Consider the following 24271-nt stretch of genomic DNA (forward strand, 5'->3'; position numbering starts at 1 on the left):
TCTGAGGCGATGATTCCTTGCTTTTTTGCCCCCTCAAGTCTTCTCTTTGAAACCAAATACCATTTTCTTCCAGACTGTTTCTCATGCAGAAGTAACTTTGTCTAGCACTCCTGTTTGTTGGTTTTCCACTTAGATTTTAGTAATAGTACTCAGAGCTGAACAGGATATTTTGGATGTAGTCTACATGGTACAGAATACCAGAGAACTGGTTCTCGGTGCCCTTGTTCTTCCAACTTACGATCATGTTACCTTTTTTGGCAGACACTTATACTTACTGAGGATATTTGTTTTTTTTAACTGTCTCCATCTATGTATGTGCATGTGTGTGTGTATTTGTGAAATTTACTTTTCTATTTAGTGAGTAAATCATCTTTTTCTGAGTATGCCACAGGGCACCTGCTTTGGGGATTTAAAAATATATCCACAGATTTGGTACTATTTCCTTCAAGAGGTAAATGGTATTAATTCTTATATTCTTAATTCTCCCCTGGAGTGTGATCTGGACTTGTGACTTGCTTCTAATGAATACAGTGTAGCAGGATTAACAGTGTCAGGATATTGGCTGAAGCTACAGTCAGTAGCTTTCTGTGGTAGGTGGTAAAAGACATTGTACCTTCCATCTTGCTCTCTCTTGATCACTTTTGGTTCTGGGGCTTCCAGCTGCCCTGTGATGCAGCGTACCTGTCTGTGAAGAGGTCCATGCAGCAAGGAACTGGTCCTGCCAAGAGCCGTTTGACTGAGTCTTCTTTGAAGCAGATCCTTGGATCCCCAGTCAAGTCTTCAGATGACTGTAGCCTCAGCCAATATCCTGACTGAAATCTCATGGAAAACCCTGAGGCAGAACCACCTGGCTAAGCTGTGTCCCAAATTCCTTTCCCGTAGAAGTGGATTTAATGAATGTCTTTTTTATTTAAGCCACTAAATTTTGGCACAACGTAGATAATTACTACTCTCATAATCCCGTTGTCTGGAAATAAAACAGTTAACATTTTTGTCCTTTTAAATTTTTTTCCTACAAAGAAGAAAATGTATGTATTAACACACATATGAGAGTCCCTTGGACTGCAAGGAGATCCAACCAGTCCATTCTAAAGGAAATCAGTCCTGGGTGTTCATTGGAAGGACTGATGCTGAAGCTGAAACTCCAATACTTTGGCCACCTCATGCGACGAGTTGACTCACTGGAAAAGACTCTGATGCTGGGAGGGATTGGGGGCAGGAGGAGGATGACAGAGAATGAGATGGCTGGATGGCATCACCGACTCGATGGACATGAGTTTGAGTGAACTCCGGGAGTTGGTGATGGACAGGGAGGCCTGGCGTGCTGTGATTCATGGGGTCGCAAAGAGTAGGACGCGACTGAGCGACTGAACTGAACTGAACTGAAATGAAATGTATGAAACATACACACATTTCTTCTTTTTAAAAATTTTATTTATTTCTTTATGGCTGTGCTGGGTCTTCGTTGCTGCGCAGGCTTTTTCTCTAGTTGCAGCAAGCTGGAACTACTCTAGTTGCGGTGCTCAGGCTTCTTGTTGTGTGGCTTTTCTTGTCGCAGAGCGTGGGCTCTCGATAAGCAGGCTTCATTAGTTGCAATGTGTGTGCTCAGTAGTAGGTGGCACATGGGCTTATTTGCTCCAAGGCATGTAAGACCTTGCTGGACCAGGGATCCAACCAGTGTCCCCTGCATTGGCAAGTGGATTCTTTACACTGAGCCACCAGGGATGCCCACATTTCCTCCTTTAAAATACAAATTGTGATTGTCACTTGCATGTTACTTGATACACAAGGTCTTCTTCCTTTCACAGTAATGTCATTTTAATGGTTGCTGTATACTGTATAACATGGTATACTATCATTTAGTTATCAGCCTTATTTTGAATGTTTACTTTTCTAATTTCTGCATATTATGAACAATGTCACAATGATGAATATTTTTGTAGCTATATCTTTTTTCTTTTTAATGGCTTAATTTTGAGGGTAATCTAGAAGTGGTATTTTGATGTCCAGAAATTACATGTTTTGTTGAAACTTTTGTTACATTTTGTAAAATCTTCCTTAAGAAAAGTTTTACTATTTTTCTCATATTTTCAGCAACACAGGGTATATTTTTTTATCCTTTCTGACTTGAGAGTAAGAAGATGAATGGTATGTTATTTTATTTTACATTTGATTGCCAATTTGTAAAGCCTCCTCAGACAGCCATTTTGCTTTTTTGCATTTCTTTTTCTTAGGAATGGTCTTGATTCCTGTCTCCTGTACAATGTCACGAACCTCCATCCGTAGTTCATCAGGCACTCTATCAGATCTAGTCCCTTAAATCTATTTCTTACTTCTACTATATAGTCATAAGGGATTTGATTTAGGTCATACCTGAATGGTCTAGTGGTTTTCTCCACTTTCTTCAATTTCAGTCTGAATTTGGCAATAAGGAGTTCATGATCCGAGCCATAGTCGGCTCCTGGTCTTGTTTTTGCTAACTGTATAGAGCTTCTCCATCTTTTTCTGCAAAGAATATAATCAGTCTGATTTTGGTATTGACCATCTGGTGATGTCCATGTGTAGAGTCTTCTCTTGTGTTGTTGGAAGAGGGTGTTTGCTATGACCAGTGCGTTCTCTTGGCAGAACTCTATTAGCCTTTGCCCTGCTTCATTCTGTACTCCAAGGCCACATTTGCCTGTTACTCCAGGTGCTACTTGACTTCCTACTTTTGCATTCCAGTTCCCTATGATGAAAGGACATCTTTTTGGGGTGTTAGTTCTAGAAGGTCTTGTAGGTCTTCATAGAACCATTCAACTTTGGCTTCTTCAGCGTTCCTGGTCGGGGCATAGACTTGGATTACTGTGATATTGAATGGTTTGCCTTGGAAACGAACAGAGATCATTCTGTTGTTTTTGAGATTGCATCCAAGTACTGCATTTCAGACTCCCTTGTTGACCATGATGGCTACTGCATTTCTTCTAAGGGATTCCTGCCCACAGTAGTAGATATAACGGTCATTTGAGTTAAATTCACTCATTCCAGTCCATCTTAGTTCGCTGATTCCTAGAATGTCGATATTCACTCTTGCCATCTCCTGTTTGACCACTTCCAATTTGCCTTGATTCATGGACCTAACATTCCAGGTTCCTATGCAGTATTGCTCTTTACAGCATCAAACCTTGCTTCTGTCACCAGTCACATCCACAACTGGGTGTTGTTTTTGCTTTGGCTGCATCCCTTCATCAGGAAACTAAGATCATGGCATCTGGTCCCATCACTTCATGGTAGATAGATGGGAAACAGTGTCAGACTTTATTTTTCTGGGCTCCAAAATCACTGCAGATGGTGACTGCAGCCATGAAATTAAAAGACGCTTATTCCTTGGAAGGAAAGTTATGACCAACCTAGATAGCATATTAAAAAGCAGAGACATTACTTTGCCAGCAAAGGTCTGTCTAGTCAAGGCTATGGTTTTTCCAGTAGTCATGTATGGATGTGAGAGTTGAATTATAAAGAAAGCTGAGCGCCAAAGAATTGATGCTTTTGAACTGTGGTGTTGGAGAAGACTCTTGAGAGTCCCTTGGACTGCAAGGAGAGTCACCCAGTCCATACTAAAGGAGATCATCAGTCCTGGGTGTTCATTGGAAGGACTGATGTTGAACCTGAAACTCCAGTATTTTGGCCACCTGATGCGAAGAGCTGACTCATTTGGAAAGACCCTGGTGCTGGGAAAGATTGAGGGCAGGAGGAGAAGGGGACGACAGAGGATGAGATGGTTGGATGGCATCACTGACTCAATGGACATGGGTTTGGGTGGACTCTGGGAGTTGGTGATGGACAGGGAGGCCTGGCGTGCTGCGGTTCATGGCGTCGCAAAGAGTCGTACCTGAGTGACTGAACTGAACTGATTACCAATTAATTGAACAACTTTGTAATGTTTATTGGCTATTTTTTAGTATTCTTTAGTGAACTGCTTGTTCAAACCTCTTGCCATTTCCACCCCCCCACCCCATTGAGATCTTTAGGTTTTTGTAATGGCTTCATAAGAACTCATTGTATTGTTAAATATCTTAACTCTTTGTCGTATACTGTCGATTCTTTCTCCAGTTTTGTCATTTTTTTCCTTTCCTTTTCTATATGGTATATTTTGCAATTTAATACTTTTAAGTTTTTATGTGGTCAGATCTACATTTTCTGCATAGTTACTGCCTTTGATGTGAAAGTTTAAAAAGACCTCTTACAGGCTTAAGATTATAAAAACATGCACTTGTTTTTCTTTCTTTTGCTTTTAAGGTTTTACCCTTTATATGACTTTAAAAGTTCCAGGAGTCTAATTTTCCCCCAATTGTTATCTGCATTTCTGGTAATAGTCTTGTTGAGTTTATTCCTGAGTGGTTATATATTTTGTGGTTATTGTGACTGGGAACTGTTTTTCCATCATCTTTTTCAAACTGGTTATTGCTGTTTTAAAGAAAAGCAGTTGATTGTTGTATATGTCTTGTGTGACTTAATTCTATTTCTCTCTTTTTTTTTTTTTGCTTTATTTGCTTGAGGTTTTAGAAAATAATAGTTTTCTCTAAATCCTAATCACTTGTAAGGGCTTTCCAATATCCAAACCTCATTTTTTGTTTTCTTTTGTTAGATAGAAGTTCCAGAATAATATTAAATAATAGCAGTGATGGTAGTCACCCTTATCTTTTCTGTCTTTAGTGAAACTACCTCTAATGTATCATCATTAGGTTCTGTGCTTGTCATTCATTTCAATAGACTGTGTGGAGGAGGTACCCTTCTATTACTAAGGTATTAACTGTTTTTATCAGTGTCAGATGTTAAGTTTTCATCAAAAGCCTTTTTTAGCATCTAGTGAGATAACCATGGGATTTTTCTTTCTTTTGCTTTTTTCTCTTAGTGTTAGTCATAGATTTGATTATGATGTCATCCTCACATTCCTAGAATGAACCCTTTTGATCATGGTGTACTATTGCATTAATTTGCTAATATGTTGTTTGGACTTTTGCATGTGTATTTATAAATTTAATTGGTATTACTATTTGGGTATACAGTTTTTGACGGGTTTTACCATCAAGGTTATGAAAATGAATTGAGCTTTGTATCATTTTTAGCATAGAAATTATCTATTCCTTGAAGGTATGATCCACACAGTCAAAGGCTTTGGCAATAAACTATGGAAAATTCTGAAAGAGATGGGAATACCAGAACACCTGACCTGCCTCTTGAGAAACCTGTCTGCAGGTCTGGAAGCAACAGTTAGAACTGGACATGGAACAACGGACTGGTTCCAAATAGGAAAAGGAATACGTCAAGGTTGTATATTGTCACCCTGCTTATTTAACTTATATGCAGAGTACATCATGAGAAACGCTGGGCTGGAGGAAGCACAAGCTGGAATCAAGATTGCCGGGAGAAATATCAACAACCTCAGATATGCAGATGACACCACCCTTATGGCAGAAAGTGAAGAGGAACTAAAAAGCCTCTTGATGAAAGTGAAAGAGGAGAGTGAAAAATTTGGCTTAAAGCTCAACATTCAGAAAACTAAGATCATGGCATCTGGTCCCATCACTTCACAGCAAATAGATGGGGAAACAGTGGAAACAGTGTCAGACTTTATTTTTTTGGGCTCCAAAATCACTGTGGATGCTGATTGCAGCCATGAAATTAAAAGACGCTTACTCCTTGGAAGGAAAGTTATGACCAACCTAGATAGCATATTAAAAAGTAGAGACATATCTTTGCCAACCAAAGTCTGTCTAGTCAAGGCTATGGTTTTTCCCATGGTCATGTATGGATGTGAGAGTTGGACTGTGAAGAGGGCTGATTGCCGAAGAATTGATGCTTTTGAACTGTGGTGCTGGAGAAGACTCTTGAGAGTCCCTTGGATTGCAAGGAGATCCAACCAGTCCATTCTAAAGGAGATCAATCTTGGGTGTTCATTGGAAGGACTGATGCTGAAGCTGAAACTCCAATACCTTGGCCACCTCATGCGTCGAGTTGACTCACTGGAAAAGACTCTGATGCTGGGAAAGGTTGGGGGCGGGAGGAGAAGGGGACGACAGAGAATGAGATGGCTGGATGGCATCACTGACTTGATGGACATGAGTTTGAGTGAACTCCGGGAGTTGGTGATGGACAGGGAGGCCTGGCATGCTGTGATTCATGGGGTCGAGAGTCAGACACGACTGAGCAACTGAACTGAACTGAAGGTATGATAGAAATTAGTTTCAAAATTACATGGACTTAGTGTTGTTTGGGAGAATATTGGACAACTCTTTCTTCCTCAGTTATTATTCAGGGTTTTTAGTCACTTTTGATCATTTTTTTCAGAAGAATTGCCTTTTATTAAGATTTTCAAATTTAATAATTAAAATTAGTACATGTCTTCTTTTATGCTTTAAATTCTTTTGTATTGAGAGTTATTTTATTGTTTGTCTGAGTTGCTTATCTGTGTGAATATTTTGAAAGAGAAAGACTTGGTAGATGATTATTTATTCTTTTTTAAAAGGTGCAATTAATAGATTGTAATTTTTAATTCTGTTGAGGCTTGCATTCCAATTCATTACTTTTTGCTTTTAAATTTATTTCTCAGAATTTTTGTATTTTTAAAACTCTTTAATAAAATTAATGATTAATTTGTGTATTTTTCCCTTTTTTCTGCCTTAATAATACTGTTGGCCAAAAAGGTTCATTAGGTTTTTTCCCACCCATTTTTGGCCAACCCAATAAAAACATTTGCAATGGGAAATTTTCTTCATAGAATAAGTTCTGGCCCTATCTTCTAGATTTTGACATATGAGACTGTATCTGAAATTTCTAAAAAATATGTAATTGTAGTTTTAACTTATTTTTTGCCTAAGAATTATTTTTAGTGTTTTACATATTCTGAGTAGATTTTATATGATTATTATTTTGTTAATTCTAGTTTTATTTTGTTATGATCAGTGTGGCTTATACAGTTTCTCATTGGGTAAACTTACTGAGGTTTTCTTCATGGCCTATGTATGGTCAGTTTTCATAAGTTTGCCATGGACTTTTAAGAAGTGTGTATTTCCTGTAAATTCTATGTAGTTTGATGTGACATATTTTATCCATTGTAAGATGCCATTGATTATGAGACGTTATCAATTTAGTGACATTCCTAAGGAATAATTAAAATGTCTGTTATGTTTAGTAAGCATTGTACTATGTATCCCAGTTTCCAATATGTGAAAAAAATGATTTAGAGTCTAATCCTCCAAGCTCTCTACTGGTTTTTTTTTTAATTAAATTCTAAGAGAAGTATACTAAAGTATTGTGCTTTTATTACGTTTTGTCCATTTCTCCTTGTATTTTTAAAAACATACTTATTTTTATTTTTAAAATAAAATAAGTGGGTCTTTGTTGCTGCACACTGGCCTTCTCTGGTTGCGGCGAGCAGCGGGGAAACTCCTCTCTAGTTCCATTGCGTGGTCTTCTTGTGGCGGCTCCGCTTGTGTGAAGCACAGGCTCTGGCACTTGGACCTCAGTAGTTTCAGCACGGGCTCAGTAGCTGTGGCTCCCCAGCTCGAGAGCACAAGCTTAGTTGCTCCGAGGCATGTGGGATCATCCCGGACCAGGGATTGAATCCATGTTTCCTGCATTGACAGGCAGATTCTTAACCACTGGAAGTCCCTAATGCTTTTTTCCTTAATACAGCTTTGCCATATCTGCTTTCTTTTTATTTGCACCTACTTGATGGCTTTTTCTGCCCCTTTGTTTTTAACTAATCTATGTCATCTTGTTTTGGTGTTTCACTTATGAACAGGATTTTTAGCATTTACCCATTTTGAGGGTCTGCTTCCTATTCCTGGGAATTTTTCTCTTTGATCATGATTATATTTAACTTCTTCCTGCCACCTTATTTTTGTGCTTTCATCTCCTTTTTTTCCCTCTTTTCTGTATTTAAATATTTCTTTCATCTTTCTCCCCATCATTCCTGTGGAAATTTTTACTATTTTTACTCTGCTAGTGGAAACATTTAAACTAAAAATATACATGTTAAATATATATATATAATATATATATAATGTTTAAGACTCACAGATACAGAAAACAAACTTGTGGTTACCAAAGAGGAGAGGGAAGGGGAGAAACAAATCAGGAATGTAGGATTAACAAATATAAACTACTACATATTAAAGCAACAAGAATATACTATATAGCACAGGGAATTATAGCCATTTATGTTGTAATAAGCTGTAGTGGAGTATAATCTGCAAAAATACAGAATCACTGTGCTGTATACCTGAAACTAATATTGTACATCAACTACACTTCAATAAAAAGTCTATATATATTCATGTTTAAACCTATTTATCAATGTTAATGGTGTCTCCATGAAAGAAAAAAATAAATTTTACTACTTTTTTAGTACTTTCTTCTCCAGGCTCTACCACCCAAGCATAGAAATCTGTGATTTTATAGTTCTGGAATGTTTGTACACAGTGAAATCTCTCTCTCTCTGCCTCTCTCTCTTTTTTCTGACCAGGCTGTACAGCTTGTGAGATCTTAGTTTCCTAATCAGGGATTGAACTTGGACCCCAGCAGTAAAATCACCAAGTCCTCACCACTGGACTGCCAGGGAATTCCTGGAAATTTCTCTTTTAACTATAGAAATTGGCAGTAAACTTCTTAACCACATTAAGAATAATTTATACTTAACTCTCTTCTGCTGGTCATTCACTGAACACTGTTTTCTTATTGCCACTTCTTCCCATTTCTTAATTCTTTGATTCATTTTTCAGCTGGTTGAAGTTTATTTTAGAGGACTTTTTTTTTTTTTTTTTAGAATGTAGGTGGTATTAATATAGTCTCTGAGTGATTGCTTATCTTAAAATGTCTTTAGTTTCTGTGGTGGTGTTGTTCAGTTGCTTAGTTGTGTCTGACTCTTTGAGACCCCACAGGCTGCAGCACACCAGGCCTCCCTTTCCTTCACCATACCCTCGAGCCTGCTTAGACTCATGTCCTTTGAGTTGATGATGCCCTCCAAGCATCTCATCCTCTGTCAGCTCCTTCTCCTCCTGCTTTCTGTCTTTCCCAGCATCAGGGTCTTTTCCTGTGGGTTGGCTGCATCAGGTGGCCAAAGTATTGGAGCTTCAGCTTCAGCATCAGTCCTTCCAATGAATATTCAGGACTGATTTCCTTTAGGATCCACTGGTTTGATCTCCTTGCAGTCCAAGGGACTCTGAAGAGTCTTCTCCAACACCATAGTTCAAAAGCATCAATTCTTTGGTGCACAGCCTTCTTTATGGTCCAACTCTCAGATCCACACATGAATACTGGAAAAACCATAGCTTTGACTATAGGGACCTTTGTTGGCAGAACAATGTTTCTGCCTTTTAATACACTATCTAGGTTTCTGCTGTAGGGAAGTGTTATATGGTTCTGATCCTTTTTTAAATGTAAGAAATTAATATTTTCCCCCTCCTTAGGTTTTTGTTTTTATGAATTATTGACATCTTGCCAGGATAGGTCTGGGTGTGTGTGTGTATGTGAGAGAGAGAGAAAGAGAAAATATGAAAGCCACATACGTAAATCCGTATTAAATCCTTTCTGATACTTAGCAAATTTCTCTGGTGGAAAGTCTCACATCTTCAGAGATATTCTTTAAATTTTTTCTTTGGTTTGGCTTCTTTTTCACCTGAACTAAAACCATAGTAAAAGTACCATGGTTTTAAAAGTTTGTTTTTGTTCTGAAATACCTAGAGAATGTGTCATGTTTCTATTAGACAGTGATTCTCAGTGACAGTGAAATTTGATGAGAGGGAGACACAGACCCTATGAGTAGTGGTCTTCCTCTGTTCATCTCTTTTTTTGGGGGGGAGTGGCATTTCACCTCTCAGTATTGGGCTCATCACTTGAGAAAGAAAATTGTTTACTTTGGGTAGGTAGTTTTATCTGAAATATGAGTACTGCGGAGTTGCACATTGTTTTAGCTCTTGTTTGAAAAGTTATTTGATACAAAATTGTATTAACTGCTGTGGGGTGGGACAAGGTGACATTACATCTTGATGTATCTTTCCAGAAGAAAGAAGAAACAAAAAATACCCTACCACTATGTAGCAGTGTGTATTGGATTTCCTGAACTGTTTATTTCTTAACTTTCTGCTTTTTTCTCTTAGCTTAGGAAAAATTTCTTGAGTTAATACTCTGCATGTGCTGTGTGCTGTGCTTAGTCGCTCAGTGCTGTCCAACTCTGCTCAGTCGTGTCCGACTCTTTGCGACCCCATGGACTGTAGCCTGCTAGGCTCCTCTGTCCATGCATTCTCCAGGCAAGAATACTGGAGTGGGTTACCATGCCCTCCTCCAGGGGATCTTCCCAACCCAGTAATTGAACCCAGGTCTCCCACATTGGAGGCAGATTCTTTACTAATCTGAGCCACGAGAGCTGCATTCTGTTTGATACTCACTAATTAGGTTTAGTGCAGTTTACAGTCTGCTTGTTCCTATCTTCATTGGGAGTTTTGTTTTGACAATTGCATTTTTTCCCTCTAAGAATGTTCTTTTCATATTGTTCCATTTGGAGCATGGCTTCATTTCTTTTGTTGGGGGCATGCCACGCAGTCTGTGGGATCTTAGTTCCCCAACCAGGGATCAGACCCGTGCCCCTGTAGCGGAAGTGCAGGGTCTTAGCCTCCAGGGAAGTCTCTGGCTCCTTTTTTTGATAACCTGTTCATATCAACGTGGCAGTCTCTTGAATCTCATTGAGCTTGAGATAACAATAGCTGTCTCCTGAGAGGCTGCTTGTCCTGAGCACATTGATGAGTTCACTCCTTTTGAATTGCTGAGTATTTTTATAGCCACTGATTGTCCCCTTTTTTGTTTATATGTCTGAAGGAATATGTGCTTCATGTTCTGTAGTTGAGATAGGTTCTTTAGAAATCATGTAGGCCTCTGTACAGTTTTTTATTCTACAGCAGGCTCCCTTTGGTAGCCCAAAGCCTGCTGCTAAAAGCCCCCACCCAGTCAGCCCAGTGCCTCTGCCAGCACAGTGCCCCACTCCAGTCAGCTGGCTTCCCTGCCATCTCAGAACTCTGCCGCGCACCCTACAGTCTCCAGTGACCCTGCCAGAGACTCTAGTGGATCCAAGTTTGTCTCCCTGCTTCAACCTCCAGCTCTCAGCCAGGGGCCGTTTGTGAGGCTGGTGTGTGTTTGTGGGTTGGGACTGGAAGGAAGGAAGTTGTTTTGTGATCTGCTCTGCTCTCTCACATTGCTCCTGATGAAACCTTCCAAAGGGTAAGACCCTTCTTTGGAATCCAGGGTTGATATTCTGTGAAACCAGACCACTTGTGGTTGTCTAACCTCCCCTTACCCGCCCACCCGCCACCAATATTTTTGTCTCTACGTGGAATTCTTTATTCTTAATCTCTATTTCCATCTATGCAGATTCCATGTACCATTTACTTACTTCCCAGCTTAATGCCACTTTTTTCCAGAAACTTCCCAGATTCTCTCCACCATATGTGAGCACCCCTTTGTTGTATGTTCTGCTTTATAGTCTAGTTTTCCATATTTTTGTCACCCCCTTTCTGTTTGCATCATGAGCTCCTTAAATTTAGGAACCATGTCTTGCTTGCTTTTATATGGAGAAGTATCAGAATGAAGAAGTTAGCGGAAGCCAGGTTTGAGTCCCCATTCAACACTTAACCATGAAACCTCAGACAAGTTCCGTCACCTTTCTGAGTGGATGTTCTCCTCAAGGAAATGGGCATAACAGTGGCCTACCTCATGGTGCTGTTGTGCAGATTAAATGAGACAGCATAGCACAGTGAACATTGAGATAAATCTTAATTTCGTTTTCTGTACCCTTGCAGTACCTAGCTCACATAGCACCTCATCCACGCAGGCTTTCAGTTAATGGTGACTAAATGAACGCAGATGAGAGTGCTTTGCGCAAAACTCACTTTTGCACTGAGTCAGTGGCAGAGCCCAGGAAAGAATCTAGGGTTCCTGAGTATCTTACACACGTTCCCGCCTGCACATGCTGAGTAAGTGGATCTTCACGTGCCTTTCGTAAAGTGTCTAGAATCCAGGAGGAGGGATTTGTGTGTTTTTGTTTGTTCGTGTGTTTGTTTGTTTAACAACATGTAGCTCTGCCATAAGAGAGACAGAACTGTATTTTGTCAGTTGGATTTTATAGTCACTTTCTTTCTTGTCTAGGTTAGTTTTAGAAAGAAAGAACCACAAATGGAAGCCCCAAAGAGAAGCAACATAGTGTTGCAGTAGAAGTAATATGATTCCAAGTAGAGTTTTAGACGGCTGTGGTCATTAACTCCTCCTCCAGCACGCTCTGCAAACACATCTGTCGGTGAATGTGCTAATTCTATGGGTGCTTCTGCCTCTGCTCTTCTTTGGTATGTTGAAGGTGGCATGCCATCTCCCTCTATCAGATTCTCACCTAATAAAGTAGGAAAATCTCTTCCTTGATTGTGTAGCTATGACTACACAAATGGTGAGGGGAAGGAAACTTTGTAATTGCTTCTCTCAGTGATTGCAAGGTACCAGGTTGAAGGGTGGCAAACACTGTGACGTAAATGTGCCTCCTAGGGAAATTCTCCTCTTTTATCATTTGCCTCTAGGCCGGCACTGCCACCAGTCTTGGAAACTTGCTGGACATGATGTACCAGGAGCCAGCACGATGGTCCTACACCTTCCAGACATTTTCTTTCCTGAGCCGCCTGAAAGTACAGTTGGAACCCTTCCCTGAGAAACTCTTAGCGGTTGGGAAGGCAGTGCAGATCTTTGAGAGGTCTGTGTACAGCGACAGGTAAGGTCCCGAGCTTCAGTGGTCATAAGCTCTGTGCTCAGCACTACAGGTTTTCGTTTCTTGCTCAGACTCTGTACTGCTCTTGTCATTGAATGTTATCCTTGAAAAAATTGTCTTCTTTTTAAAGATAACACTATAGAGATTTGTTCAGACTTACAGTTTCAGTTACCATATATGTCAAGAAAGGAAACCGTGCTTTTCATAAACTAAATGCATTTAATTTCTTGCATTGGCACTGATTACTTTGTCTTCTTTTCTGTCATAGAAGCAGGCTGGTGGCTACCTAGTATAACCATTACATGCAGAAAGGTATGGAAGAGACACTTAAGTAGCAAACCAGTATGTTCTAGCAAACCAGATAAATCAGTGGCTGGTTATCACCTTGAAGAAAAAAGCAGATGGAATTAAAATCTGTGTTCCTAAAATGATAGGAGAAATACATTTATCCTTGTTTTATTCTTCAAGAAAGGATTTCTGAGTAGAAGCACATCTGAAAAATTGACTTCTCTCTTGGGTTTAACCATTTTTGACTCTGTTGTGTGAGAGGACTTACTATTGGTCAGAGTCTGTAAGAGATAGCCAGTCTCTCATAGGTCCAGGGAAGGGCATTGTGCTATCTACCCGAGGGAGTGAGGTGGGGAGTCACTTTTCACGAAGGCTAGCAGCTAGCTTGGGAATTCAGCCTCTCTATTCTAGAGGAGCTAGTCCGTCTGTACTCCGGAATTCCTGGTTCTGCCACAAGACCAGGCTGTGACTTGTCTTTCAGCCATTTGAAGATGAAGTGAGGGTGCCTCGATCTGTACATCACTGAGGGTTTTTTATCTGAAGGCTAATGACCTGTGTCAGTGTGAGGTGGTGGCTCAAAGCATGATGAGCTCTGAAGCCCCTTTGAATTATCAGAATGGAAAGTTTCACTTTTATTGTCCACTCACATCTCTTTTGAAATTTTTATTTATATGTTTTTGGCTGTGCTGGGTCTTCGTTGCTGCACAGGCTCTCCTAGTTGCAGAGAGTGGGGGCTACTCTTCGTTGTGGCTCTTGGGGGAGCAGTGGCTGCTTTTGTTGGGGAGCACGGGCTTTGGGGCATGCAGGCTTCAGTAGTGCAGCTCCCCAGCTCCAGAGCACAGGCTCAGTAGTTGTGGCGTGTGGGCTTAGTTGCTCTGGGGCATGTGAGATCTTCCTGGGTCAGGGATTGAGCCCATGTCTCCCGCAGGCAGATTCTTTACCGCCGAGCCACCAGGGAAGCCCTGTCCATTCACTTCTCAAGACGCTAGATTGGTTACCTGTTTACTTCCAAATTACAAAAACTAGCTCTACTTCTTAGTCTTCCCATAAAGCCTCCTGGACGGGGAAAAATAAGGGTACATTTGTAAATGTATTGTGATTTTTTTTTAAGCATTACTTAAAAATCATTCAAGATATGTAATACAAACCCTATAGGCTAGGCACTCCTTCCCTGTGGGCCCCAAGAGAGAGCCTGTTCTTATAAAAGCTAAATATGTCAATTGTAAATGGTTGAGCTACAGATTTTTGTTGTTTTTTCAACTGTTGGATAAACTACTATTCATTTTCCTTTCCCCTCTCCCAAGCCTTGCCTCTTGAATTAGGAAGATGAATTACATATTGCTACTTGCCTGGAAACATACTCGCCATTGGTCTTTTGATTTTCAGCCGTTTAGTGAGGTAGGCATGTGAGAGACCCCTTAAAAATAGAAATACTTTATTTAGAAGGCACATGGACTTTAAAAGATCTGTTTAGAAGATCTCCAGACTTCTCTGGCGGTCCAGTGGTTAAGACTCTGTGCTTCACCTGTAGGGGGCACGGGTTTGATTCTTGGTTAGGGGACTAAGATCCCTCATGCGGCATGGCATGGCCAAAAAAAAGGTACACAATCTTAACATTTACTTGTAAAGGGAGACGATTGCACTACAGGCAGCTACAACATCCTAGATGTTTTCTTCAGAGGGAACATTTTTGAGACTGAAAGGATGACTGATTACACACTCTTAACCTTGATGGTGATTTAGAGTGTCTCCACTCCTTTAAAAATTTATTCATTTGGCTCAGCAAATGAACAGATTTGTTGAATGCCACCTGTGTTCAGGCACTGGGTGAGACCTGGGGGCTGCAGCAGTAGGCAGAGCAGACCCAGTTCCTGCCCTCAGACCTTAGTCTGACATGTAACTCTGAGTCTGCACACCTGCTCAGGTGTGTTATATGTGTTCCAAAGGAGGAACATAGCTTGTTTGGGAGAGTGGATGACAAGGAGGGATAAATCTAAATCTTTTCTGTTTGAGTTGAAAGAAAACAATAGCATGTGGTTTTAGAGCAGAGACCCTGATGCCTTGCTGCTTAAGCTGGCTCTTTCCTGCAGCCCCTTCACTCAGGCCACAGTGGCTCCCCCCCCCCACCTCAGCATTTAGCGCCATGGCCTTCTGCGTCCTCTCGCCCCTTCACTACCAGCCTTGGAGAAATAAAGAAGTGCTCATCCTCAAAAAAAGGCCAGGGCCTTTTATAAGACTAATTAACAGATATTTACTGCTCTTTATAAGATCTTCATTTCCATGTTACTTATGAAGAACCTGAAAACATTTTTCAGATACTGAATTAGAAATTCACCTCTTTTCTTTGTTGCCTTCAGCTAGGCTATAGGTAAGCCGTTTCAGACTGGAAGAGTTGGCTTCTAGAGCTCCCAAATTAGCTCCTTCATAGCCTAACGATGAAGTAAGGTGTCTTTAGTAGTGTGTGCCAGTCACTGTTGTAAGCACCTTGTAAGTGTTATGTACAGTTCTCACAACTCTACGATTAAGAAGCAGCCTGAGAGTTTGATGAGTTGCCCCTGGTGACACAGCTAGTGAATTTTGAAGCCAAGTCAGACTCAGGAATGTGACTCTTCAACCCATTCTCTTATGCAGCACTCGCAGACTCGTGGCTTATACCTCCCTGAGCCATTCATAGACAAGGCTTCTGAATTACATTTTTCCAGAAGTAGCCAGTTGCTGAGTATTGCCTTAGAAACTGGAATTCGTTGCTTAAGATGTAAACTGTGTTTTGTATCAAGATGCCTGAGGTTGGAAAGCAGAATTGCCCCTCCTGAAACAATGGTTTCTAGTGAGCTCTGACTTCCTATTTACCAGATGCTTCTTTAGTTACGGAAGTAAGCAAGGGGCAAATTAGATTGATGTTTAGATTTAGCCTTCTCATATCTGGATCAGAAGCTCAGAAGCAGAGGAGGCTTGCTTTGGAGGAGACTTTGTTTTCTTGGTGATACTGCAGTTAGTAGGAAATGCGTTTCCTGCTCCAAAAGGAACATGACTTAAGTACAGTTCCTGCTCTGCTTCTCGGCTAGACAGAAGGGTGGCTCTACAGCCTCAGAACCCTTGAGTCCTTAAAGTAAGTCGTGGCTGCTTTATACTAGGTTGTTTTTGTTTGGGGGCTTACTTACAGTAATAATGAAATCTTAAAAGTTTGAGTTTACATGCACCATTTGAACATGTTTTGACTGGTTTCCACGAGGGAAAATTGTTAGTGACCAATGGTACTGTCTTTCAGTGCCCTTTTTCTTCCAGTGGATTAATCCACTCAGAGATTTTGGCCTCTAAAGTCTAAATGCTATTCTCAGTATTGAGCGAAAGATGTAAGTAAAGAATTCAGACTTCTTAAAAATCAGTAAGGAGCCAAAAAGGTTAAGTGGTTTGGACAGACATGGAACAAGTTGTTATTAATGTTTTTTTTGCTTCTTTCTTTTGCCTCTCATTCCATTTCCCATTCTCTTCCCCTCACCCATCCCACCTACATTTCCAACCAGGTATATCTTTGCAAAGACTCTTTTTGAAAATGGTTCCCTCAGTGACATTGAATGGCATATCTATCAGGACTGGCATTATTTTCTCCTGCAGGCGTTTGCCAGCCGGCTCAGATTACATGGCTTCATCTACCTCCAGGCTGCTCCCCAGGTAAGACAGAATTTAAAGCCTTAAACATTAGGACCATATGAAACTTAAGAGGCGATGTTCTCTGAGCCTCTGGTTTTCCAGTTGGAGGAAGTTGGTTGTGGGTGATACCTGGAACTTGGAGAGCAGTGGGTGAGCACCCTGCCATTCTGGCACAAGGACCCAGTTCCCATAGGCTTTCTGCACCAGAGGGCTAAAGGGTCCCTCGATGTAGCGACCACCTAGAGACGGCTGGGCTCTATCACTGGGATCTACAGTTTCGACCCTCTGACCCACTAACCTGTAGCCAGGTGCCTCAGCTTTTCCTTCCCTCTAACTGAGTCATCAGAGTCCATGGAGGTCTTAAAGGTTTCCTGACTAGCATGTCAGGAGGATGAGGAGGGTTTCCTCACCTCATCCTGATACTCTCCTAATTCATTGTCTGCTTTTTTGAACCTTAAGGATGCCACTGGTAAGGCACGATGGACTGTGGGAGTTGCATCCATGACCTCTGACCTGGACCATGGGGCCAGCCCAGCACACAGTAGGGTGGTGATGTGGAGTCTCTGCAGACGGCAGGGGTCCTTGGCTCTGCCAACCGCGGGCAGGCCCTGGAAACCTTTCCCCTGGAGGGGTCCTTGTCTGTCCAATCCAGTGTCACAGACACGTGATCTCTAAGGGCTCTTCTGGAGTGGGAGTCAAGGTGGGGGGTATTTTTGAGGGATGTGTTGCTCTCACTTTTTTAGACAGATATCTGACATACAGTCAAATGCCAGATATAACATATAATCTTAAGAGGGAAAGTTCTCTTCAGCCTAGAGGCCAGGCTTTTAGGTATATGACCAAGTCTTGTGGAAGGAAGAAGCCTGAGAGCAGACTGGCCAGGGTCAGAAAATGTGTGGGAGAGCCCCTGTGGCATAGACTTCTGGGAACCAGAGGGGAGAAGACCGGATGGAAGGGCCTGACCTCAGGAAGGGTGGCAGCAGGCAAGGGCCTTGGGTGTCAAAGGGACCAGGTATTGGGGCTTTTTATGTCAGGGGCTTCTGAAGATTGTGAGGAAATAAATTCCACAGAAGTAAATAGGGTCTCAGGTTTAAGTGAAACTCAACTGGAGATGCAGTGAAGCCAGAGGGCTGAGAACCTTCTGTGAAAAGAGCAAAGCTGAAAGGGGCAGGCTTGCACATTCATGACTTCTTGCAGTAGTTGTCGTTTCCTGGGAGCAGGACTAGAAGAGACCGGTTATGATGGTGACTGTACTGGGGCGGGGATTGGTGTCAGTGTTTAGGGGAAAAGGAGGCCCCTGCCAAAAGGATGCTTTGAGGTAGCCGAATGTAGGGTTCAGGGTGAGTAAAATCCTGGCCCCCAGGAAGGCTCATGGCCTGAGCCAAGGATGAGTTAAGAGCACTGTGGACTTAAGTGAAGATTGTGGTTGGAGTTGAAGAGGTGACAGGTTTCCAGTAGGAGTTCATGGGATGGAGATTTGAAAGCAGCAGTAGGTTGAGGGGCTAAGCATTAGGAGAAGAACTGAAAGTACTGACACCTAACCTTTTCCTGCTTCCTGACCTAACCTGCTGGGACACTGTGACCCAGCAAGGAAAGGAAGAAAGTCTTCCTCACGTCTTTGTGTACTTGGAATGACTTTGTGAGATGGAACAATGATGATAACAATGGTGGTGGTGATTGTAATTATTATGGTGTGGCCGATAACATCTTTTTGGAGAGACGAATTGAGGTATTTCAGCTGGGGTAGAATAAGGGTTGAAGGATTAAGGATTACTGCAACTTGATAATAGAAAAAAATTGCTTGTTCATTTTGGGATTGGATGGGGATTTTGGTGCTATTTTGATGGCACCAGAACCGAAAATGTTGATATCCGTCCCCTGAAGTCACTCCTGACCTCTGCTGTGAGACCCAGAGGGACTGTGAGAGAGCAGAACAGAAGTGAAACATCTCTGTGTAGAAAGCGGTGTGAGCGCCCAGTCCCCCGTGCAGAGTCCTGGCAGATGTTGGCTTAGAGCTCATGTGATGGGCTTGGGTAGGGCATTTTGCTCCTTCCTACCTACTCTTCACTAACCTGTAAAAAGCAAGCAAGCCAACAGTAAAAAAAGAAATCAGAAGAGAAATGGCTGGGCCTCAGTGCCCCCAGGAATCAGCAAGAGAGAGTGCAGCTGGCCAGTGTGCCTCCAAGAGCCAGGCCGTGTTTGCAGCCTGGACAGCGTGGTCTGCAAAGACCTGGGACAGTGGCACCTGGGTGTGGGGCTTAGGAAGTGCAGTGGTCAGACCCACTAGCAGTTGCTGCCTCTGACTTCAGGCAGTCCAAACAGCAGCTCTTCCAGGAGGGTGGGGTGGAGGGAAGCAGGCAGCTGCCGTTTCCAGCCGCACTGTCTTCCCCATGAGGACATTCAGCGCGTCCTCCCCGTGAGGACTGCGGTAAAGAGGAACCAGACTGAAGCACTGTTTGCGTAAGGTTTAAGAACTTGTAACCATATCAGTACAGCAAGAATTACACCACATGTTCAAAATAGAAGTTTAACCAGGTTTCTGGTGGGGGAAGAAAAGTTTGTTCTCTCAAGTAAATTAATAGTGCAAAGGGAAATGTTAGCCTATTTTAACAGGACAGACTTTAGCATCAGTGTTTGCCTGCCAGCAATGAATGAATAATTATAGCCTTTATAAAAAGAATTGCTCTGCCCTAGTGTATAATTGAAAACATAACGTCGCATTCTAAAAAATACACATTTTCATTAATTCTGATAATATTTTTCTCTCAGGAAAATTAGGTAGCTTTGCTTTGTTTAGAAATCCTGAAGCTACCTTGCTGGCAGGAATGTGAATTGGTCAGCCTCTAAGGAGGCAGTCTGGCAGTGTGTACTAGCAGGGTACATAGTTTTGCCCTATTAATCATGCTTCTTGGAATTTACTCCATAAATATGCTCCCACATAGGCAAAATGGCTCATCTGCAGGGCAGCATTGTTTATAATAGCAAATTATTATAAACAACCCAAGTAGTCATCAGTAGAGGCCAGTTAAATATATTATGCTCCATCGATGCACTGAAAAACTCTGAAGCCGTGAAAAAGAACTGGAAGGTACTATACTGATGTATAACAATCTTTAAAACATATTCTTAAGAAAAATAAGAACTAAGTGTGTAATAGGAGACTTTTATATTTTTTTTGAGTGGAGGTAAGACTGTACAATCTTTCTGAAAGTAGATAAGAGTCACTAGCATCTGTCATCAGTGGGATCGAGTGCTGGGCCATGGTTAGTCAGGGCTGTAAAGCTGTGTGATGGGGAGGCAAGGGGACAGGGGAGAGGTCCTGAAGCAGTCAGCAATGAGGAAAAGATGTAGGGACAGAATGACAGAAGGAAAAAGAGAAGGTTCAGAGTGAAGGAAGGTAGAGATGGAAAAAGATGAAAGTAGGAGCAAATGGTCAACAGAGATAGACTAGGTCAGAAATGAAAACATTCAATGAGTATGTGCAATAAATATGTACTGACCACCTGCCCTGCCGGGCCCTGTGCTCGGCCCTGAACCAGACAGATTCTGGCCTGCTCTCTGGGTCTCTCCCAGTCCCTGTGCCCTCAGAGCACCCTGTGCAGACCTCCCTCTGTCATCTGATATAGCTGAAATGCCACCAGTGGTCTGTGTTTGTCCGGGCCTGGAGAGTGCCTGGCTCACAGAGTGGTGCTGAGTAAGCTGGTACCAGCGATGAAGGGGGAGCCCCTACCTCTTCCAGGAAGCTCCTCTGACTGCCCCAGCCCAGTTGCTGTCTTCCTTATCTGACTTCTGTACTTAAGATCCAAACCTCACAGAAGAGCACCTGATTTGCTGTTTTGCATACGTTGTTTTACTTGTTATCTAATTAGATTATAGAATCCCTAGGACAAGGACTTTAGAACAGTTCTTGATTCAAAGGAAAGAGATGAGAAGGGATAAGTGCTAAAAGTATTAGCATGTTAGACTCTTAACCTGTGTTAATCAATTTGAGAAGTTGGGCAGAAGATCATAAATGAAATTTGTTTATATGGTTTTCTTTCCATAGAGAAAAGACGGTACGAGAGGGAAACAGCGAATATTGCATCTTTGGGAATATTATACATTATATTTGGGGATAAAAGTTTACATTTGGGAATAAAACTTAACTATTTGAAAGAGAGAAGTCCTAAATCAGTGAGTTAATCTCCATGTTCTTCCCAGGACAGATGACACTGAATAATGAAGTGTTTGCCATGCATAGAGAGGATGGAAGGCAATTCAGGCAAAGCAGACATTCAGAGCAAAAGTTTTGAGATGCGGAAGAGCTCGGTCTGTACTGCAGACAAGAGGTCACATCCGGCTTCAGGGTAGGAAGGAGCTAAGGATGTCAAGAGTGGAGAGTTAGGAGGGGTGGTCAGACTCTGGGAATGGCCCTGTGTGACCAGTAAAGGAGAAGGTGACGTTCCCTGAGTCATTGTGCTTCAGCTTTTCTGATCAGATGAAGACAGACTGGAATTATGCACACTCTGGAAGGACTGGGGGGCAGAGTGAGTCTCAAGCCTCACTTTTTTATTTTTTGAACTTTGACCTATGCAGAATTTGCATTCTGCCCCAGAGTGAATGTGTGATATGACATGACTTCAAATTATTTATCCTTTTGTAAATATGATATTGCTCATACTTCTTTGCACCTGGGACTGAAGGCGATAAGCACCCTGTGAGGTACTTTAAGCAAGGAGAGTTATACCGTTAAGAGTCAGCCCTCCGAATCCAGACATGGAACCCGCTAATGTGGAGAGCCCACTGCCATTTCATACACATAAGGGGCTCTGGCAACCTTGGAATTTCATACCAACAGAGGGTCCTGGAACCAAACCCCCCCCATAACCACCACTGCACATACTGAGGGACAGCTGTATATTGCAATACCCTGGAAGGGTGAACTGAGCAGGAAAAGTAGGAGAAAAAAACAGCATTTGCCAAGAACTGATGGGCTCCCTTATGTGAGTCTTCACAGTGACCCATGGGGTTGATGAGAGGAAACGGAAGCCCACAAAGCTTAGCCCGCTGGTGCCTGGCGAAGAAGGGAATTTAATCCTGGACTTTCTGATGTTAAGGCCTGTGCTCTTTCCATGCACTTCACTGCCTCCAGGAGGCAGAGAGTCAGAAGGCTCTTGCTCCATAGTCCAGGTGAGAAATGCTGGGGACCTGACCAGGGCTGGGGTGAGAGAGAGGCGAGGAGAGAACCAGCTGGAGAGAGATGAAAGGGAATTCAGTGACTTCCTGGATGTGGCAGGGAGGAGGAAAATAATAACAATTCCAGTTTCCTAGGGCAGATGATGTTTGCCATCAACCTGTGATTCACTAAGAAAGCAAGGCAGCAGAGGAATGTCATAGCACTAGTGCCCAGAGAGACGTAGCAAGTAGGCCTGAGAGCCCCTAGCTTCTGTAACAGCTGAGGTAACCCATGAGCTCAGCAGAGCCTGGGGATTGTCTTTCAGGTTTGTTTAAAGAGACTACACCGGAGGGCCAGGCAAGAGGAGAAAGAAGTTGAGTTGGCGTATCTGGAGCAGCTTCATGGTCAGCACGAAGCCTGGCTTGTCCACAAGACAACCCCGTAAGTGGAGAAGAGAGTGACAGTGGACAGAGGCCTGCGTTTCCTGTAGCCAGTCATTAAAATACAGGAAGCTGAACACGCAGCCCCTTAAGCAGGTTCAGAATGTCCTGGAAGTGGTTGGAATTGTCAAGCATTATCCCCATCAGAAATTTAATACTGGATATAATCTATATATTCCAAGAAACTTTTTTTTATTAGATTCTGTTTCCCAGCTTTTTTATTTTTCGCTGTTCCCCTAGACTGAACTTGGTGACTGATGATGATGAAGTAGTTGGCTCAGGGTAAAGGGCTGGAAAATTGTCAGTGTGTACTGAGTTAACATTCCTAGTTTCAGCCGTTCCTCCCTTCAGGCTTGGTGTGCTGTCCATTTAAATTGTTTGGGGCTCCGACCTTCAGTACCAGTCTTCAGACTAAAGAGAAATTTCAGTCTCATCTTTCCAGCCAACTTAATTGAATTCCTTTTTTAAACTGTTTACATGAAATTTCCTTGAGAAGCCCTGTGACCTTAGAGCTGTTCTGAATTATTAAGACTGGTGAGTATGTGAAGCTTAACGTCTTTTTTCTGTTCCCTAAATATTCGTGCTTCTTACAGGCTCCACACCGAGGCTCTGCTGAACATTCCAGTGCTCGTGTTGGATGTCAATGATGATTTTTCGGAAGAAGTAACCATACAAGAAGAGCTCATGAGGAGGGTGGGGAAGACCTTAACTCCTGCTTTTCTTGTTTCACACTTCTGTCTCTTCAAAACTTCAGTATGGGTCCTATGCATTGTGCCTCAAATTGCATTTCACACTCCAAAGCCTGTGGGGCCTTGGATAAGTTATAGATATAATCTCTATTCTCTAAAGTATTTGGGGCTAATAATTGTTAAATACTTGCCTTGTAAGATGTGCTTTCCAGCTGACTTCCTCGTCTGAGGTATTCTAGAACTAGGGAAATGAGACTTCTGGATTCTCCCCAGCTCTGCCACTTGATACCCTGGGCGGGTCGCATTTCCTTTCCATGCCTGTGTTCTCTTCCTCACAAAAAACTCGAAGGCTTGGCTATGCATGCATTATGGATGGACTAGTGTATAGTCACCTGAAAATGTGAAATTTAACTTTTCGTTTTTCTCTTTCCCACAGGTAAACACCTTTGTAAAGAATCTATAACCAGTACTGGGATGTCCTAGCTGGGATCTAGGCTCTCTGACTTTCTAAAGCTAGAAAATACCAAGCCACCCACCTTTCTGTCCCCTGCTCCCACCTGCTTTTACCCCTAGAGTGCTCTGACACTCAGGGGGTTAAGCTTCTGTTGTCTGTAGACCTAGCACTACTCTTCTTTTGTATCTCAAGGACTTCTTAAATAAAGTCTATGCTTTTGTGGATTTTGTTAATCCAGGTGTTCATTTTATTTCAGCTTGTCTCTACTGCTCTGAGCTCCCCTCTATTCTAGCCATTTTCACTTGAGAAGAGTCCTTGCTTGCTTTTAAATCCTTCACCTGTCAGAATTCCCTGTGTGTTCACTGGTTCCTTCTGACATGCCAGGGCAGGAATTGCTTCGGAACCCTGACCAAGCTCTGCCTTAGGCAGGAAGAAGGGGAATAAAGTGACTCAGGAGTGGGTGGATGTGAAGTGAGAGCCCCCAGAGCCAGGAAATGGAGCTCAAACTCGAGGAAGCGTCTCTGTCTCTCCCCATCCAGCACTCCTGGTGTGGGAGATGGGGTGGGTACTTAGACCTTTGTCCCAAAGCTGAAGAACCTGGATGAAAGAAAAGGAGGGAAGGAGGGAGAGAATAAATTACAAGCTTAAAAGTTCAGCATATGACATTTAGGGCTTGGTCATCCTGGCACTCTGGCCTCCTCCAAACACCTACCAAGTGAGTTTCGGGTTAACTTCATGGAGTGAATTTGTGCTGGAAAGAAAGAAAATTGTGTGTGTGTGCTGCAGTTCAAGCTTCAAGGACAGTTTATTGTT

The 24271-nt window shown here is 42.3% G+C and overlaps 1 protein-coding gene across 6 annotated transcripts in view; it reads left to right on the forward strand.

Annotated features, from left to right (window-relative positions):
* Window positions 1-23691, forward strand: part of DGUOK (deoxyguanosine kinase) — a 35768-nt gene extending 12077 nt beyond the window's left edge. Inside the window, exons 3-7 of one of the 6 annotated variants that reach the window (XM_055399532.2) lie at window positions 12597-12784; window positions 16594-16741; window positions 22201-22316; window positions 22909-23008; window positions 23441-23691. In XM_055399532.2, coding sequence (XP_055255507.2) covers window positions 12597-12784; window positions 16594-16741; window positions 22201-22316; window positions 22909-23008; window positions 23441-23467 — 579 coding nt within the window. In that variant the 3' untranslated portion in view covers window positions 23468-23691. Of the gene's footprint in view, window positions 1-12596; window positions 12785-16593; window positions 16742-22200; window positions 22317-22908 lie in introns of all 6 variants that reach the window. The other 5 variants (XM_055399531.2, XM_088841577.1, XM_055399534.2 and 2 more) reach the window with 5 other exon arrangements.
* The last annotated feature ends 580 nt before the right edge of the window (window positions 23692-24271 follow it).

The sequence above is a fragment of the Moschus berezovskii genome, chromosome 11 (assembly GCF_049115385.1).
Source record: "Moschus berezovskii isolate FMDL1 chromosome 11, NW_MosBer_1.0, whole genome shotgun sequence".
NCBI classification, from domain to species: Eukaryota; Metazoa; Chordata; class Mammalia; order Artiodactyla; family Moschidae; genus Moschus; species Moschus berezovskii.